At 42.5% G+C, this 19,991-nt stretch overlaps 1 protein-coding gene across 1 annotated transcript; it reads right to left on the bottom strand.

Moving 5' to 3' along the window:
• Positions 1–491: 491 nt before the first annotated feature.
• gpat3 (glycerol-3-phosphate acyltransferase 3) lies at positions 492–19,719 on the bottom strand. The gene is made up of 13 exons (XM_054744066.2): positions 19,606–19,719; positions 18,986–19,218; positions 18,804–18,870; positions 12,126–12,414; positions 9,530–9,604; positions 9,329–9,418; positions 7,911–8,004; positions 7,725–7,840; positions 5,124–5,179; positions 4,963–5,048; positions 3,895–4,023; positions 2,948–3,027; positions 492–1,035 (listed from the first exon to the last, which is right to left on the bottom strand). Exons 2-13 carry the CDS (start codon positions 19,127–19,129, stop codon positions 921–923), a joined length of 1,341 nt encoding a protein of 446 aa, XP_054600041.1. The 5' UTR covers positions 19,130–19,218; positions 19,606–19,719; the 3' UTR covers positions 492–920.
• Positions 19,720–19,991: the final 272 nt, after the last annotated feature.

Here is a 19,991-nt window from a genome sequence, read left to right as displayed (position 1 = left end):
TTCGTTGCTCGCTAAGAAGACGTCTAAACATCTGAAACAACAAGTTAAACAAATGCCATCGAGGCATGCTCTGATGTGAACCTCCTTCTCTTTGTCGTCCTCACATTTTGATTCTTTGTGGCAGAAATTAACTTTTAAATCTCCGCCTGCAGTTATTCTGATAAATGATTCAGACAATATAAGTTGTGTTATTATTGTGGATTACTTCTTAAATCTGACTTAAACTGCTGGAAATTATTTCTTCTTTCAGATGAACGGTAATTCTTTTGGGCTGGCCTTTTGCACGTTGCACCAGGTAGAAGTTTAAAGTTTCAGTTAGTTTCTTTAGTGTTGTCGCTTCTCCAGATTCCTGCTTTTCCCGTCGGCCTCGGTGTTGAAACCTGACACTGAACTTGTAAGCTGTATGGTTGAAGCGTCTGTCTTCAGTACATAACTGGAGTATGCGCTGAATTAAATCAGTGCAGGATTTACATCATATAAATCAAGAAAACCACAAATAAAAACATTTTAATAAAAACTAAAACAATTAAAATATCGTGCAGATGTGAAAGTGGATACTGAGTGAACAAACATGCTGAATGTTTCACATTTTCTTTCTGTATAATTTGTGAGAGGTTGTGATTTAATTCAAGAATCAGAAATCCGACCTCCTCACACACACTGAACATGGTTACTGTGGTGAACTTGACCTTAATAGAGACATGACGTGTCATGTAACGCTCTACGACCTCTGGACACATTGGGCCTGAAGGAGAGCATATCGATGACGAGGAAGAAGCATGACATAGTTGTCTTGTCTCATACTGCCTCCTGCTGGCAGCAATACATTCCTGCAGCTCCAGATCACCAGCTATGGACCAGAACCCGAGGCTGAACGGAGAGCCTGCTCAGGTGGTCCAGGCTCATCAGTTTCCTGTAGTTTAGCTCGTCTCTGGAAGGCTGAAGCTGTTCTGTTGCACAATGATGCTGCTGTACATCTTCTGCTGCACCTCTTTAAATGAATCCTTCACTTTTCCTCTCTTCAGTCCTCCGTCCCTGCAAGAAGAATAAAAGAGCAAAAATTGTCATTTCCGACTAGGGTTGGGCATTGATTGGAACTGGGACCAACTGTTAGTTTTTCCCAGAATCGTTCAAAGTCTTTTATTTGAACTCCTAGTTTCAATTCCTAGAATGCCGACCAGAAGAGGAATCTGTGGCCGATCTCCGTGAAAAAAATAAACGTGATCTGCAAATTGTGATGAACAGTTTCCAGAGCTGATCACACCAGCTGTCTGTGTGCAGCACCGAGTCCCCCTCCCCCACATGTTTGCCTGTTTCTGACTTGTTTTTATTTATTTATTTATTTTTGCATTGGATTATTTCCTGTTTCATTTGTAAAGATTTCCCCACACAAGTAATGTTTTGTTTCACTTCTCTTGCTGCTTCCTGTATCTGTCCATTTGCTCACCCTGTTCAGTTCCTCCACCAAACTTTTTGGTAATGTTCTTGTCCAGAACAAAAAAAAAAAAACGATTTATCTACATGTAGTCCTTGTGTGTAGTCAACATGTGTTGATTTTGTTGTTGTTTATTGAAGGTCACACCAAAGCCAGCCTGAACAGGTGAGTCTTCAGCTCTCAGGGGGAGAGAGTTCCAGATTCTGGGGGCCACAGCAGCAAATGATCGGTCACCTTTGGTCTTTAGCCTGGTGACAGCAGTAAGTCTGGGGGTAGAGCGGGTTGTCCAGTAACTGGAAGGTTGCAGGTTCGATCCCAGCTCCGACCAGAGAATGCTGCTGTTCCTTGTGCAAGATACTTAACCCGCCTTGCCTGCTGGTGGTCGGAGGGACTGGTGGTGCCAGTGTTTAGCAGGCCTCAACTCTTGGCAGCTGTGGCTACATCGTAGCTCATCCCCACCAGCATGTGAATGGGTGAATGATTGATTGTGTTGTAAGGCACCTTAAGGGGTTGTAGAACCCTAAAAAGGCACTATACAAAACAGACCATCTACCATTTAGCCTGGTGCGCTGCACAACCAGTAGGCTTTGGTCACTGGACCTCAGGGACCTGCTGGGGGTGTAGGGACTAAGAAGATCATCAATGTATGATGGTGCTTGTCCATGTAAAGCCCTATAGACCAGAACCAGGATCTTGAAATGAACCCTGAAGTTGACTGGCAGCCAGTGAAGCTGGAGGAGAAGCGGGGTGATGTGGGTGTGTTTGGAGGACTTGGTCAGAAGCCGAGCACAGGCATTCTGAAGCACCTGTAGACGGTTCAGGGAGGTTCTGCTCAGACACGTGAAAAGAGAGTTACAGTAGTCTAAGCATGAGGAGATGAAGGTGTGGATGTCAATCTTAAGTTCAGAGCGAGACAGAATGGGACTCAGCTTAGCAATGTTCCTGAGATGGAAGAAGGAAGAGCAAACAAGAGAACTGACATGAGAATCCAGGGTGAGAGCTGGGTCAAAGGTCACGCCAAGATTCCTGACAGAGGGTTTGGTGTGGGAAGCAAGCTGACCAAGAGAGTCTCTGACTTTGGGAACCAGCTTGTCTGGGGCACAGATGAGGATCTCAGTCTTATCTTCATTCAGCTGAAGAAAGCTCCCAGCCATCCAGGTTTTGATAGAGTCTAAGCAGGTGTGTAACAGCTGCAGCTTAGACATCTCATGGGGCTCATGCTGACAGAACCCTTAACCACTTTAATCACTTGCAATAAAGTTGTCATCGTACTTAAACATGAACAGAAGAGATTGTTGAGTAAAAGTTTTACCTTTATTACATTAACTATTATTTATTACCCTACATGTCTACGTATATTTTCATATTAATGTAATAAAATTTATGTTATTCTTACTGATCCAAATGTTTAAGAGGAATGTTTTACCAAACATTTGATAGTTTATCATAATCTGAGTTAATTATTCTAAATACTTTTTTTTAAGATGTATTCAGAGGTAGATTTGTTCTCACCATTCAAGGTCCAGCAGGCCCCCCCGATGGGCAATGGCAGCTTTGACCCTGCTAGCAAAATGTGCTGCATCTTCACCATCCTGCTCATAACACACACACACACACACACACACACACACACACACACACACACACACACACACACACACACACACACACACACACACACACACACACACACACACACACACACACAGACACACACACACACACACACACACACACACACACACACACACACACACACACACACACACACACACACTGTTTATTGTGTCAAAATAACACACATAAGCACAAATATTCTTTATTCCACCCAGAGGAACTCATCAGCAACAAATTATTCCTTCCTGCCCAAACCCACGAGACTTATAATCATGAGTTCTGAGGTGGTTTCAGTTAGATTGTTGCATTAAACTGTTCTGTTGCTGCGTGACTCATCAGCTGTCTGTTCTGACTGTGGTCAGTCTCAGAGCCTGTCACGTCCTGGTTTCTCTTTTTTCAACCTGCAGCTAAATCAGATGTATCAGATGATAAAGGCGGGAATGTTGCTGACCCAAAATGTTGTTTGGTTCAGCTCCGACTGCTGGGGAGGAGCAGCGCTAACCTAACTCAAGATTCATCATGTTTACTTTGCAGAAAAAGCAAAGATTGATTTAGTATAAAAATAAGCACAAAATAAAACCTAAAAAAGAAGAGTCCACCCTTTTAACCCTCCTGTAGAAGCTGTTTGTGTTGAGATGATGACGCAAAGCCTTTAAAATGGTAAATGGTCTGTACTTGTATGGCACCTTCTGGGGTTCTACAACCCCCCCAAGTGCTTCACAACAGAAGCAGTCATTCACACACGTTGATGGTGATGAACTACACTGTAGCCACAGCTGCCTTGGGGTGACTGGATGGAGAAATGCTTCTGCAGGCTGGACTGGACCTCAGGTTAAACATACCTGTATGCTCATGGGAGGAAGATACCACACGTTGACCACTATGGCCCAGCTGGTCATTGTGCGCAGAAGGTAGCTGACCATGTTGTACTTGCTGCTGTTCCAGAAAGCATCACCAAATCGAGGGTCGTACTGAAACACACAGACAAAACTGAAGGTCAGCAACACGAAACCGTGTCTGGTTCTCCCAAAGCAAACAACAGCATTGTTTCAAAGTTTGTGTTGATGGAAAGGCAACAGCACAGTGGAATACAACATATGAATTAGATGTTTTTAAAAATGAGAATTAGGCCTGACTAAATTGGTAACATTAATTTGAATCGCCTGGGTTTTTAGTTTAAACCAGACCGTTCCACAAGGTTCCATCATGATTAAGCTCAGAGCTTTGGGAAGTCAGGACCAGTGTCCAGTTGGAACACCCAACTGGGTCCACGTTTCAACCATAGCTGATCATTTCAGGTGAATTTGGAGTGATTTTGCTCATTATTCCATCTGCTTTCTGCACCAGCAACTGTCACATTATTGCTCCCCTGTGCCTTGAGTTTTTCCTTGTGTCCGCCTGCCTCTTGTTACCTGATTACCCATCCCAGTGTGTATATAAGCCTTGTTTGTTGCTTGTGGTTTTGTCGGTTCGGACTCGTTACATGTCAGTTAATGTTCACATCTGTCTACCCTGTCGTGTCTGCACTCCTGACCATTAAAGAGGAACCAAATTGCTGCTGTCTGGCCTGGTTTGATTTACCTGCCTGAAGGATCCGCTCTTCCTCCCTCACCTTCCCTCCACACCGTGACAGCATCACGCATGGCGCTAACACAGTTGTTACAGTAATATTAGGTCTAAAAGTCTCACATAAACTTCTTATCATAAGAATCAATATCCTGATTTTTGTCTCGTCTGACCATGAACCTTTTCTCCAGAAGACACTACTCTGGTCCATGTGCACATCATCAAATTGAAAATTGAGCTTCTTCTTTTAGAGCAGGAGCTTCTTTCTTGATCTTAGTCTATGTTGACGTAAAGACTGGCTTCACTGGCGGTGAGCGCTAAAGACATCAATGCTGCTCTGATACCTTAATAGCTACTGGATAAATTGTCCCTCCGATTTCAAAGCTTCCCTTCTTGAACATCATGACTGAAGTGTTGTTGACGCAGGTTCCTGTTGGAAACAAACACAAGTTATTCAACCATTAAAATCAATAAACTTCATTTAATGAGGAAAAAAGACATCAACCTTCAGGAAATATGAGAATGGGAAGTTTGGTCTTTGCTTTGATGTGATCTCTTAGCCTGCAGAGAGAGAAGCATGGGTCATCATGACTGTATTAGAAATAAAACAGCAGCTTGTCTTGAGTTAGTTTCATGTAAGCATGATCTATCAGTGTGATCAGGGCCTTTCAGGTAAGTTTTACTCAGACCTTCAACTGCTTCTGTTTACTTCAATAGTCTGAAATGAGTTCAGGCAGAAAGTCTAGTGTTTCTCTGGACTTGTGCTCACAAACCATCAGTGTGCAAGAGAACATGTGATGTAAATATTTGTGGTCAGCTTTTGAATTGGATACAAAAAAATAAAAAAAATCTCTTTTTATATTTTCAATTTTAGCCTCAAATCAAAAATGCAAAATGGAAAAACAGGCTGAATTTACATTTTAACATTTTAGTGCTCAGCATAAATGAGTACACCCCCTTTAAAAAGTACACATTTAATCAGAAGCTCAATGAACGAATGGACATTTCCCAGAACTTTCACAAAGCCGAGTTTTACTGAAAACTAGTTTAACTCCATAACATAAAATTAAGGTTAATAACAACTTAGATCACAAAATCTTCTGTTTTACTGAAATTGGTCGAAGCAAAAATGAATACACCCGCAGCAAAAACTACATCTAGTGTGTTGTATGACCACCTTTATTTTCAAGGACAGCACCAAGTCTTCTAGGCTTGGAATGAACAAGTTGGCGACATATTGCAACATCTTCCTTTTTCCATTCTTCAAGAATAACTTCTTTTAGAGCCTGGATGCTTGATGGAGAGGGATGCACAACCTGCTGCTTCAGAATTCCCCACAGGTGTTTGATTGGGTTCAGATCAGGAGACATACTGGTCATTCAATCAGCTTCACCCTGTTCTTTAGGAATGCATCAGTAGCTTTAGATGTGCGTTTGGATCATTGTCTTATTGGAAAAGTGCACAACGACCAAGTGTACGGAGTAATGGCAGCTTCTTCTCCTTCAGTATAGAGCAGAACATTGTTGAGTTCATGATGCCCTCAATGAAATGCAGCTCCCAAACACCAGCAGCATTCATGCAGCCCACATAAGGACTCCGCCACCACCATGTTTCACTGTAGGCACCATGAATTTCACTTTGAAGTCCTCACCTTTACAACGCCATACAGTTTTTAAACCAGTAGTTCCAAAAACAGTGATCTTTGTCTCATCCCTCCAGAGTCCCAGTAGTCTTCATCTCTGTCAGCATGGACCCTAGTAAATCCTAGGTAGCTTTTTTGAACATGGGTTTTAGGAGAGGCTTCCTTTGTGGACGATGCCCATGCATGCCATTCCTCTGAAGAGTGCACCGTATGATGTCAAGACAAACGGTCACTTCAGCTTGTCTTTCTACTACTTTAGCTAACTACAGTGAACTTGCAGGGTGATTTTCTTCTCATTAGAAGATGCTCCTGTTCAGATGTTAACTTCCATGGACGGCCTGAACGTCTCTGTAAGATGGTTGCACTTCCATCTTTCTTAAATTATTGGATCACTTTTGCTACAGTATTTTGACTGATATGTAAACCTTTGCTGATCTTCTTGTAGCCCTCACCTTTTTCTGCAAAGAAATTACTTCCTTTCTCAGATTTTGTGACATTTCTCTTCCACATGGAGCCATTGCTGACAGCATGAAATGGGAAGGGCTTTTCGTTAAGTAATGCCTTTTTATAGCTATAGATATCAGATATAGAATATCAAATCTTATTGGTCATAAGTAAAAGTAATATATCAAGCTTCAAAGCAACAATATTTACCCCCTACACCCTTTTATAGTCACCTGTCTGCTGGACACCTCTTAGATGAATCATTAGACTCACCTGTGGTCGAACGCCTGTGAAGTGTTCTCATGTATGCTGAGCACTGTAAGTGAAAATATAGTCTGTCCACGACCCAACCTGGGAGATGCCCATTATGTTGAGGATGTGCACGACACTCGTCTACATAAAACCGGCCCATGAAATATTAGTCAGAGTTGGTCTTGCAGCTTGTTTTTCTATTTTGTATTTATATTTTATTTTATCCGAGACTCAGAGAAAATATGACAAACAAGACCTTTCTTTTTCACACTGAATTGCCTCTGTGTATGAAATGTGCTATATAAATAAAGCTGCCTTTTCTTTCTGTTTTTTATATCCAATTCAAAAACAAACACATATGGTAGTGGAGTTTCTAATGCTAACGGTTAGCTTCTGCTAGTCCAGATCTTCTCTGCTGCTTTCTGGATGCTAAACCAACACCACTGTCATTATTTCCATTTTTTATTTTGGGATGCACAGTGGCACAATTGAAGGCACAGTTGTCCTGCAGCAAGAGAGTTCCCAGTTCAGTCCCAACCTGGGGTCTTTCTGCATGGAGTTTGCATGTTCTCCCTGTGCATACATCTCTCCAGGAGCTCTGGCTTCCTTCCACAGTCCAAAAATCTGACATTACATCAAGTGTTATTTGTCACATTGAACTTTTGTGACCACATAAAACCAGATTTAATGAAAATCACCCTAGAGTAAGTCAGTCAGTTGTAGTTTCAGGATTATGTTCTGTGTTGTTTTGTTGAATTTAAGCCTCACCTGCTGGTCACAGCATGTCGGTCTTTCATCTCTGACCTCTCAAACCAAACATGGGGACAAGACCTCACTATGGACCTCTGAATGACCCCCAACAGTCCTTCATGAATCTGCCCAACCTGAAGTTGATGTTATATCAGAACATTTGGTGTCTCAAACACATTTATCAACGCTGGTAAAGATGCTCACCATCGCATAGCAGCCGTCGTTGGCTAGAATCACCACATCTATCGGTGTGGTGTGATTTGCAACACATATTCCTCCTTTCTGAGGTCTGTTTTCCCTAAAAGATGAAAAGATGTGTGGCGAGAGGCAAATGTCAGTTCCTGACCAGTTACTTAATAACTAATACAGGAATTAATATTTACTAAAAATCTGATATCTGCAAACACTTAAGATGTAGAATGTCAAACTGTCTGAAGAAAAAGTTAGAGCATCCCACATTTCTTTGCATTTTGCTTCCAAAGAGCATTTCATGTACTACGTTTCAGCTAACAGGTCCAGAAATCAGCTTGTTGGTACTGAAAACCATTTCAAGCTGTTGTTTGAGAACTTTTTTAAAAAGACAACATAAGAAAAGTAAATTCCTGTTCTTTGTGACAAGCTACTAGAAAGAAAGAGTCGAAAGATCACATTTTAATTTGGTTCTCATATAAACTGGTTAACTATTTGAGTTTTATTCCCCAAAATAGGTTCAACTAACTGAAAGAACTAGAGGCAAGTGGACTTTTTCTTAGATTTCTGAAGCCTTATGCTTCTCACAAGAAGACTTTTCAACTGAAAATAATTCTAAGAATTAATTTTAGTTTGAGTTAATTTAAAGGTGCAATATGTAAACAGGAAGTAAGAATCACATCCTGTGTTTAAATGTAGGTAATGCAGTCAGTTTTAATAAACAAAACGTGACTTTCTCAATCCTGTTTCATGAGTTTCATGTTGCCAGTTACGGATCAGCACCAGAAGACTCTAGATGATAAGTAAAGACAAGTCATACAGAGTAGGTTAATAAGTAGATAAATGCGCTTTCATATCTGGTGTTAACACTCTTGGGTGTTTTACGGTAGGGAGCACTTATTACACTTAGAGGGAGGGCAGTTATTTGTCGTCTTTTACTTGCTTTGGTTCTTGTGACAACTCTGCGCTGCAGCGTTAGATCGGTGCAGACTCGACAACCCTGTAGGCTCACAGATTGTACAGAATGACTATGTCCCTCTGACCATTTTGTAAGAAGAAAAACAGCCAACCAGCCGGCTGAGAAGGAAATCTGTTTCAATGTAACCTTACTTCCAACATGATTGAGACATTAGACTGTTTTGTGATTACTTCATTTTATAAAACAATCTTACACGTTGTTTCTTTTTAAAACAAAGTCTTCGGATGAGAAGTGAAAAATCTTCAGGAGTCAATAAAGATTTGTAGCTGCCTTTGACTCAGTTTAATAGGAATATCTTGTTTTGGATCATCTATTCCTCATACAAATAAAGGTTTAGTTTTTATGCATTTTATTTTTGTGGCTTTATATTTCTAAGAATCACACAATTCCAGATTATTTTAATGTGACTATTAGGAAGCACCTTTAAACAAATAAAAAAAGTAAAATAGCTGACTTGTTGTGGTAGTGAATGGTAGCAGAAAGTCCTCTGGCACAGATCCTGTAGCAGGTTAGGTGGACCAGCTCACTCAGCCAGTTCTTGGCACTAACACACACACACACACACACACACACACACACACACACACACACACACACACACACTTGAGAAAAGTAAAGCAAAACTTTGTTGACTCTTGTGTTTGAGCTACTCTACCTGCTCTCAGGCAGGAATCCAACCAGAGTTGTTCCTATCACAAGCCACGAGAGGCCAATAATGGCCAGAGTGATCCTGCATGAACATAAGTCTCCTGTCAGTTAGTGCTCGAAGGTTAAACAGGACTTCACACAGACACCTCTAGATAAAATCCTGTGGGTCGTTGAGGAGAGCTCCAGCACATTTGCCCTTAATCAAAAGTTAGAAATGTGTTTCTTTGACCTGATGCTAAGACTGATGACAATTGTAATTATATTAAGCTTTGCTAGTTACTTTGTATTTATATGTGTTTTCTTTTTTCCTAAGGAATGTTATGTATATACAGTAGGGCAAAAAACCAGTTGACAGCCACAGTTTGTGCAAACTGTTAGGCCCTGTCCACACGCAGCCGGGGATCTGCCAAAACGTAGATATTTTTCTACGTTTTGGCCTGTCATCCACACGAAAATGGATCTTTTTAAAAACTCCGGCCAAAGTGAAGATCTGCGTTTTCTCCGTTTTGGGTGTCTGCGTGTGGACAGACAAAACCGGAGTTTTAAGGTCCGCAACGTCACTTTCCGCGACAAAAAAATGCTGACATCATGTGTGCGACCTGTGTTTACACTAGCCGACAGCATGGATGCCCTCAGAGCTGCGCTCGCTTTATCAATTGTCCAAGCGCTTTTTGCTTGTTTGTTTTTGCAAGCGGAATTACTGCTCCTTGCAAAAGACCACAGATGAAGGACGAGGTTAGGAACGGGGGAAGTACTGCCACCTACAGGCCTGGCATGTCCTTAACAACGTATTTATCCGGGTACGTGTGGACAGAGTTTTTTTTAAACGAGGTGGTGTGGATGCAAGTTTTTGGAGGGGCGGATATCCATTTAAAAAAAAAACGACTACGTATGGACTAGGCCTTGGTGTCATGCCCCTGCTCCAGCCAAGCCCCAGCAACCACAACCAACTCACCCTCAACCTCATCCAAACCGCCTGCCTCACATTAACTCTTCATCAGCTCCACCTGCAATGCTCCCTATATAACACCAGGACCAACACCAAGCCAGTGCCAGATTATTGAAAGCATTTGCTAGTAGATTCTCCAGCACTCTTGACCCTCCGCTGTCGCATCTCGACCCTCTTCTGGGCCTTTGGATTACCCCTTTGCCTACACCCTGCCTGGATTATCTCGTGCATCTGATTACCTGGATTTCTGACCTTGGATCTGGATCCTGGACTCTGCCTCTTGCCTGCCCCTTTTTGGAACTACTCTGATCTCCCTGGCTCTGACCCCCGCTCTCCTCCCGACCAAGCCTCTGCTACAGCCCTTCCTTCAGACTGGTAACATTCGTCTGTGTTCCATAACAAAAACTTTAAAGCCCCTTACTGTGTCTCGGTTGTCTTCACGGGTATCTCCAGTCTGGTCATTACAGTTAGGGCTTCCACACTAGCATCGGCTCCATTACGCCCAGCCCGGCCCAGCCTGGCTGGGCGTTGATTAAACACATCTTTAAGAGTGTGGATGTGACTGAACATATGGGCGGTCTCCAAAATTGCCGCAAAGACACCATTGATGTCATGAGTGCATCTCCGAGCACATGGGTGGGACAAAAGGAGAGCGGAGAAGTCTGCGGTGTCTAATGAGCAGTGTTGCTTTTGGAGACTCTCTGACTCTGATATTGCATCCAGACTGCTGTGTGAATTTGAGCCAGCCAATCAGTCTGCAGTGGATGTGTTGGACCAGTTCAGTCCGAAGCCTTGGGAAGAGGGCTGAAAAAAGACCGGCTGCACACAAGAACATTCAAGGCTACTTTGAGAGACAGAGTGTAGGAAAAAAAAGCCAACAAATGCAGTTCTTAGCAACAGCCTAAAACCTTCCAGAAATCTGAACTTAGAGCAGCAATTTGAGTTATATGTTTATGTTTATTTATTTGGCAGATGCTTTTATCCAAAGCGACTTACAATTTATAACCTGTAGGGCATGTTGTGATCTGTGGGGGAAACCGGAGTACCCGGAGGAAACCCACGCATGCATGGGGAGAACACGCAACTCCACGCAGAAAGGCCGCAGCCGAGTTTCGAACCTGCAACCTTCATGCTGCGAGGAAACAGTGCTAACCACTGTGCCACCATGCAGCCCATATAGCTGGAGGTCTAGCATATGATATGAGGTTTTTCCAGGATTTTATGCTTCAGAAATGACTAAAAAAAGTCATTTTCTGACAAAAACATTTAATGTATTGATTACCACTATGTGCATTGATTTCAAGCACTATGGCAAAAATCAATCATGTCATACTGCTCCCTTTGGGACTACACATAGAGATCTGGCTGCTGCCATTTGTCCATAGGAATAATTTGGACCTTGTTGGGTGTTCCAACAGAAGAGTAGAAGAGATAAACATGTGCACCCCGTTCCTTTTCTTAGAAACCTTTAAAGTTGTATGTACAAAGTTTATTTTAGCCTAAAAAAAGAACCGTTCACAGCAATCCTTAACTGCTTAAATCAACAATGCTAACACCCACAATGAGGTTGTGTACATTTCTGACCACAGTATATAACGTTTTTTTACTTGACCTCTGCCAGAGATGGCAAGACACTGGCTTGTTTCAGACTGACCTGAGAGGTAAGAGGATGCAGTATCGCACAAATACTCCGAGGCCCCAGATGATGGTGAGGCGGAGGCTGATGTAGTGGAAGTTCTGATTAGTGCGGGTCAGCAGGTTCCAGGAGACCAGCTCCTCAGAGGAGAAGCGTTGTGTCACCTGATCATCCACAATACTTTCCACACCCTTCTTGTAGAAGTACATGACATCGCTCAGCACAAATTCTTTCGCAGCAAAGGGCCTGGAGCGGCGCAGCTCTCCCATCTCTTCTTCCATTGAGCTCTCTGCTCGCTCTATAATTCCTGGAAAACGGTAACCAAAGCTCACAAAGGTGATGCAGCATGTGGGACGGATGGAAGAAAGAACAGCTATGAAAGGGTTTTTCTAAACTTTAAAAAGGTGACTCTTGTGCGTCTTATAATCTGAGAACACATCCTTTTAGGTACTGTTAGAAAATTAGGCATAGAAATACTGCTGTGACACTTAAAATAAATAATAATTACAAATATTTCTGAAAGCATTCCTTGTTTATAGCATTTTTTCGCACACCCGTAAGACTTTTTTGCTTCTTCTCTGCAGCAGGGTGTCCGGGTGCTGACTGGACAATGGGTGACATGGAGAACATATTTATAACTCTTTGTAGTCGTTATGGGACAGACCAAAATAGAAACCTGGCTTTCAAAAGCATCATAAATGGGATATTTACATAGAATAATCACACATCTGATCAGAAACCCGAGTCGTACACCAGATTTAAAGTGGGGAGCTGCAGCAGAACAATGTGTGTTGTGTTTCCAAGAGTGGACGATGAGGCTGCTGACCTCATGTTTAACCCCCTCAAGCTGTAGACTGCAGCTTGAAGGACTACTACCTCTGGAAGCTCAAGAGAATGCCAAGAGTGTGCAAAGCAGTAATCGGAGCAAAGGGTGGCTTTTCTGAAGAAAATAGAATATAAAACATGTTTTCAGTTATTTCACCTCTCTTGGTTAAGTACATAACTCTGCATGTGTTCATTCATAGTTTTGATGCCTTCAGTGAGAATCTACCAATGTAAATGGTAATGTGTGGTCAACTTTTGGCCTACTATATATACACACACACATCACTTTTTAAATGCATCTTCTGCGTTGTTTGGGTGTTTCAGACATTTTAGTGTTTTCTCACGTTGATCAGTTTTCCTTTTGTAGCTGATTTTAGTTTTATTGTTCTCTGAGGCTCTTTCGTGCATTTTGTAGCCATATATTGAAGAAGAAAAAACGGGGGAAGAGAGCTGGCTTCTTCTTTCAGCTCCAAAAGATCCTGAGAGGCGAAGCTCTTCCCGATCGCTGCTCCGCCGCTATGTTGTGGCGGATCCAACAGAAACTCAATGGAGTTGGGCTGATCTCGCTGCTAAATGGTGCCCCTGATGCAGGACGCTGCCTAAAGGTAAAGAACCCCCGCGGGCGTAGCCTGGAGTCGCTACGTAGCTTAGCCCGCTAGCCGACCGCCATTATGGAGCCCGCGGTACACACATTGCCAGATTTCTCTGCGAAAATGACGTTAATTAACGCGCACTCCATCGCCAACAAGTCTCACATCCTCAACGATCTGTTCTGCACTGAAAAATTTAACTTTTTGTGGATTTTTGAGTTGTGGCAGCGCGAAAATGACGTCACTCCTCTCCGTGAGCTCTGTCCTCAAGACTGCTCTTTCTTCTCTGCTCCACGGACCACAGGCCGCAGTGGAGGAACAGCTGTTATCTTTAAAAAACACTTTTCGTGCCAAATTATATCCTCAAACTCCTACAGCTCATTCGAGATGATCATGATTAAAATTGGTCGAGCTCTACCAGTTTATGGAATTCTGGTCTATCTCCCACCTGGATCTACTTCATCCTTCCTGTCTGACTTTCAGGACCTCCTATCTTCAACTATTAAACTAGACAGGATAATCATTGTCGGAGATTTCAACATCCACGCTGAGGATCTATCTAACAGCTCTACCAGGGAGTTTCTAAACATGATGAACTCTTTTAACTTCTCTCAACACGTGTCTGGTCCCACTCACAGAGCAGGCCACGCCCTGGATCTAGTCTTTTCCTACGGACTTCTTGTTGATAAACTGCAGATAAATGATGTTGTGTTCAGTGACCATAAGTCAGTTTCTTTTCATATCAACCTAAATTCTGAATCTCTTTTACCAGTCTCTGCTAAGCAACGACATATTATCAACAGTTATACCATTTTAAATTTCTCCTCCCTCTTTGACTTTGTACCTCCTTCCTCCGATGACGTAGATCTCCTCACTAACTCTTTTAATGATCACTGCCTCCAAATTCTAGATCAGGTCGCTCCTTACAAAACCAGCCGCAGTTCCAGTGCTTCTAGTTCTCCCTGGCTGAACAACCAGATTCTTGATCTTAGGCGCTCCTATAGAAAAGCGGAACGACGGTGGAAGAGGACAGGTCTGGTTGTTCATCGCGAATATTTTAAAGAACTTCTAGAGTCATACAACAAAGCTGTAGAAAATGTGAGGTCTTCTTTCTTCAGCAACCTCATATGTCAAAATAAGAATAATCCTAAGGTGTTGTTTGATACCATCTCCAGCATCGTGTCTTCTCCTCCGCAGCAGGCTCAGCTATCTTCAGCTGATGACTGTAACAGATTTCTCCACTTTTTTGAAAACAAGGTGTTGAATCTGAGATCCAGCATTCCACCAGCCCTCCCCCCCTCAGGAGGGGAGGCCCCTCAGTGCTCCGAGTCTTTCACCTCCTTCTCCCCAATTACACTAAATGACTTAACCTCAATAATCAGTCAGATGAAACTCTCATCATGCTCATCAGACATCTTACCTCCCTCTGTCTTAGTCGGGTCCCTTGCCTCCATCAGTCCATCTCTGCTGAGCTGACTATAATCAACAGCTCACTGAGCCATGGCTGTGTTCCATCTTACTTTAAAAATGCAGTAGTGACTCCTCTCTTAAAGAAACCAAACCTTGACGCCAGCTCCACCAGTAACTTTAGGCCCATTTCTAAGCTACCTTTCATCAGCAAAGTACTTGAGACGGTTGTTGAAACCCAACTCAGATCCTGGTTTTCTAAGTCAAAGCTCTCTGACCCCTTCCAATCTGGCTTTCTGAAGCAGCACTCAACTGAGACTGTTCTAGTAAGGGTGCATAATGACCTCCTGATGGCTGCTGATGCAGGGAAATGCTCTGTCATGGTCCTGCTTGACCTCAGTGCAGCTTTTGACACTGTAGACCACAACGTTCTACTAAACAGGTTAAATGCCCTGGCTGGGATTTCAGGTTCTGCTCTAGACTGGCACTCTTCCTATCTCACCAACAGAACATTCACAGTGAAGTCCGAAACCTTCTCTTCAGATACTGCCTCTCTAACATGTGGGGTTGCACAAGGTTCAGTTCTAGGGCCTCTACTATTCGCATTCTATATTCTTCCCCTAGCTGGCATCATTCAGTCTTTCCCTGACATCTCCTACCACATCTATGCTGATGATATTCAGCTCTATATGTCCTTCATGCCACACCAGTTGGATAGGCTGGCCACCTTTGTACTCTGCCTGACCCAGATCAGTAACTGGCTGTCCAGCAACTTTCTTGTTCTCAATGCTAACAAGACAGAGACCCTGATCTCTGCACCCCCGGAACTTCAACCAAAAATCGAGCAGGAAATTGCCTCCTTTTGTCCATCAGCCAAGGCCAACATTAGAAACCTGGGAGTTATTTTTGATCCAGCTTTAAGTTTAGACTCACACGTCAAAACCATCTCCCGCTCTTGTTTCTTTCAACTGAGAAACATTTCAAAAGTCCGTAAACTGAGTTCTACTGCAGATCTGGAAAAAATCATCCATGCCTTTGTGTCATCATGCTTAGACTATTGTAACGCTCTTTTTACTGGTCTCAGCAAAACCTCCCTCTCACGCCTTCAAGCCATCCAAAACGCAGCAGCCAGACTCCTAACCAAATCCAGCAGACAAGCTCACATCACTCCAGTTTTACAGTCCCTCCACTGGCTCCCGGTAGAATATAGAATACAGTTTAAAGTTTTAGTCCTGACCTATAGAGCTCTTAACAACCAGGCTCCAAGCTACCTATCTGAGCTTTTATCCCCACACACCACCTCTCGGAACCTCCGATCCACATCTGAAAACCTCCTGGCTGTTCCTCGAACCAGACTGAAAACCAAAGGGGACAGGGCCTTTCAGACCATTGCCCCCAGACTTTGGAACAGTCTACCTTCAAATCTCCGTCTCTCTAACACTGTAGAGGTCTTCAAAAAACATCTTAAAACTCACCTTTTCATCCAGGCTTTCCCCCGCTAAATATTCTAAAAGATGGCTTTGTTCGGGTTCACACCTTCACTTTGTTTTTACTCCTGATCTTGGTTACTATTGTTGTCACTGCTATTGTTTTTATGATGTTTTTATTGGTTTGAGGTATTTGCCCTGATTTTACTCATGTTGTACAGCGCTTTGTGATTTATATCTGTGAAAGGCGCTCTATAAATAAACTTTACTTACTTACTACTTACTTACTATTGTCTATTAAATGTAGGGTCACATTTATTTTTAAACTTTTGAATATAACTCTGGGTTACCGACCTCTTTTAGATGGTTTTATGTTTTTATTTGTTCATTTTTTTGTCTCATCTAGTTGTTTCTCCTAAGAACTGAGCTGAACGTAACTGTGCTCTTGTATGTTGTGTTTTCTACGATGTTTTTTTTTTCCATTTTATACATTTTTCAGCTTGTTAAAAACTTTCAGGTTTCTGAATTGTTCTGTTGCTGATAGAATCTCTAATCATTAATCATCCGTGACATGCTGTTTCTGTTTGTTCTGCTTCTTTGGTGTGTGTGTGTGTGTGTGTGTGTGTGTGTGTGTGTGTGTGTGTGTGTGTGTGTGTGTGTGTGTGTGCGTGCGTGTGTGTGTGTGTTGCCAACATTATTCAGTCGATGGTTGCATATCTTCATCATCATCCTGGGACACAAAGTGTTTCTTCACACTGAATGACACCCTGACATCAGATGCAGCAGCAGACCAATAGAAGGCCCTGACCCTTGCTCAGCTGAGTCACATGATCTTTGTGTACAACAAATCTCGTGCAGTTGGACTCTGTGTAACAACAACCCACCTTGCAGAGGGTGGCCTCAGGTCAGTCCCAGTAAAACACCAACTAACTGTCCACACAATCCCTTCTCTAGTGTTAAACGTTACCCAGAAAACACAGGTCATTACAGATCAAACTCCAGATTAAAACCTTTGGATGTCTCAGGACTTGAATCTGTCCTCTTTGAAGAGACGATAAATTACATCAAATTGTTTGAAATCGTGCTCACTTTATATTTATAGATTCAACAGAAAATGTCCAGCACTAAGATAAAAAAAAAAGCATTTTTGTGTATGTAGACTCACTGGTCACTTTATTAGGTACACCTTGCTAAAAGCAGATGAATCCCTCTTTTGCATCCAGAGGAGCTTGAAGTCTTGGTTTGATTCAACAAGGTGTTAAGATCTGGTGACTGTGGACCCCATTTGAATCCAGTGAACTCATTGTCATGTTCAAGAAACTAATTAGGGATGATCTGAGCTTTGTGACGTGGTGCTTTATCCTGCTGGAATTAGCCATCAGAAGATGGGTATATGTGGTCGTAAAGGGATGGACATGGTCAGCATCAATACTCAGGCAGACTGTGGTGTTTAAACCAGGCTCAGGTGGGAGTAAGGTGTCCGGTTTGGGACAAGAAAATGGCCCTCACACCAGAGGCATGTTTCCATTGTCGGAACTTCAGGGTAATTTCTGGGAGGGGAAAATTGAGCAAGTAATACGATGTCCGGGTCCTCTCAGCAGTTGAGGATCCATACGTATCATCACTGCTTCAGCAGTGAGTGATGACACTAGCCACATTTACATGCGCCAAATTTCCCCAATCCGATTCGGAAAGTTTGGAAGCCTGTGTTCATCATGTGTTAAACGAACCGCAGCTCATCTCATCTGCGTTAACGTGCGTTTAGTCTTCCACAACATTTAACTGAGGATGTTTTTCTACTCAACATCAGCCTCCTTAAACTCAAACCAGGTCTGTGTAACCGGCGTTACCCTGTCTTCTTTATGAGCACGTTTCCATCCACCTGCTGCAGAAACAGATGCTGCGGTCACAGAAACGGGGATCCGTGTTGCAAACCCCAAATGAATCTGCGTGTTTCCAGTACAGACTTGAACACGTTTGTCGAATGATTTGTGTAATAATCAGATTTTTATTTTACTTCCACAAAATGCAAGTTCTGGATTAGATATTACAGAAACGGGGACGGCTTGGCATCATATTTAAAAGCTGGCGCTCATTAATTAGGCGTCATTTTTTAAGTCAGGTAGTCTAAATGACAGTGGAGAGGCTCGCTAGCTGTTGCACACATGCGCAGTGGGCATTATTTTACTCCAGCAATCCTAATGGCTGTGTACACTTGCAGGATTTGCTACATCTTAGTTTTGTTTTCTCGTGTTTTCTATATTTACTTTCATTTTACACTTTGACAGTAATTATTTTCAATCACTAATTGTAAAGCATTTTTTACACATCTGTAATTCTTTTTCATTCTTGCAATGATCACCAAATATTAATACAATTACTGGTAATAACTTGTGATTCTTTATTATTATTGTTTGCTTCTATTGTTCATTTTAAAGCAGGATTACCTGTGAGCAAAGGGACGGGTGCATTCAGCCGCTCCTGCTGTCCTCTCTGGATGCGAACTGTGGCCCACTACAGAGACAGATGTTTTCAGATCACCTCTATAGTTACCCATCAGCCTGCTGCACACATACGAGTTTCCCCTGAGAACAGATTGTCAGCATCAAACAGAAACTGCAGGTTCTACCTCAAGGATTTTGACCAGAATCAGGTTGTAGACCCCAGTCACTCCCAGAGAGAGGCCAAACATAGCAGGCAGCATGATGAAGAACACCACCATGAACATCCACAGCTTGAAAATGACTCCAGCCACACTCCACATGTCCTCCATTGTTGTGGCTTTAAGGTCACCTCATGATCTGGAAAACGGTGGCTCAAGATGGGATTTCCGAGATGTTTCCTCCAGCATCAGTAGGGACACTAAAATAAAAAATAAATCAAATAAATCTATTCATTCGTTCATTCATCTCCATCAATCAGCAATGAGACAAATAATTAATGATTAAAATCATTTGTTTCAGTTCCCTGAACTTTCTTTCTTTCAATTTGAAAAAAATCAACAAATAAGCAGAATTCTCACTCTGTTTTTTAATTAACAGTCTGACATTAGAGAAAATGTATAAAAAAACTTTGTGTGACACCTCATAAATGTGTTATAGTTACGTAATAAGTTAAGTGTTTGCCAGCAGGTGAATGAGTGTTTAGATGTTTCACACTCTGAAAATTGATCCAGATGCAGGTTATAGTAGCTACACCACACCTGGGTCAAACCGGGTCAGACACGAGGAATAAAGAAGGGGTTCATACCTGGCTCCGGACTCCGGTGAGAAGATCTCGGATTCCAGCTGCAGAGAGAAATCTGGATGTTCTGCTGACGGACTCACTGAAGCTACTCATGGGCGGGGAGGAACCCCGGAGATCGGGTCTTTAGGGCAAGCCATTTTAACATTTATCGGCCAGATTGGACTTAGATTCCATTTATTTCTTTGTAAAGCACCATTTTACCACTAATCAACATTGCCCGAAGTGCTGCTCATTTGAAAGCAAACACGTTTCAAATTAAATTAAATCTATAGTTTACACCTAGAAATCACAAAACCCTAGATGTATTTGTGGGGTGCATCTCCTTCTAACAAGTTACTGTGATAATTTACAGTGATTATTTCCCGGGTAAACCGATCCACCCCATGCCC

Source organism: Nothobranchius furzeri, chromosome 6 (assembly GCF_043380555.1).
Source record: "Nothobranchius furzeri strain GRZ-AD chromosome 6, NfurGRZ-RIMD1, whole genome shotgun sequence".
NCBI lineage: Eukaryota > Metazoa > Chordata > Actinopteri > Cyprinodontiformes > Nothobranchiidae > Nothobranchius > Nothobranchius furzeri.
Note: the sequence above shows the minus strand (reverse complement) of the source record. Positions and strands in the feature narration are given on the sequence as shown.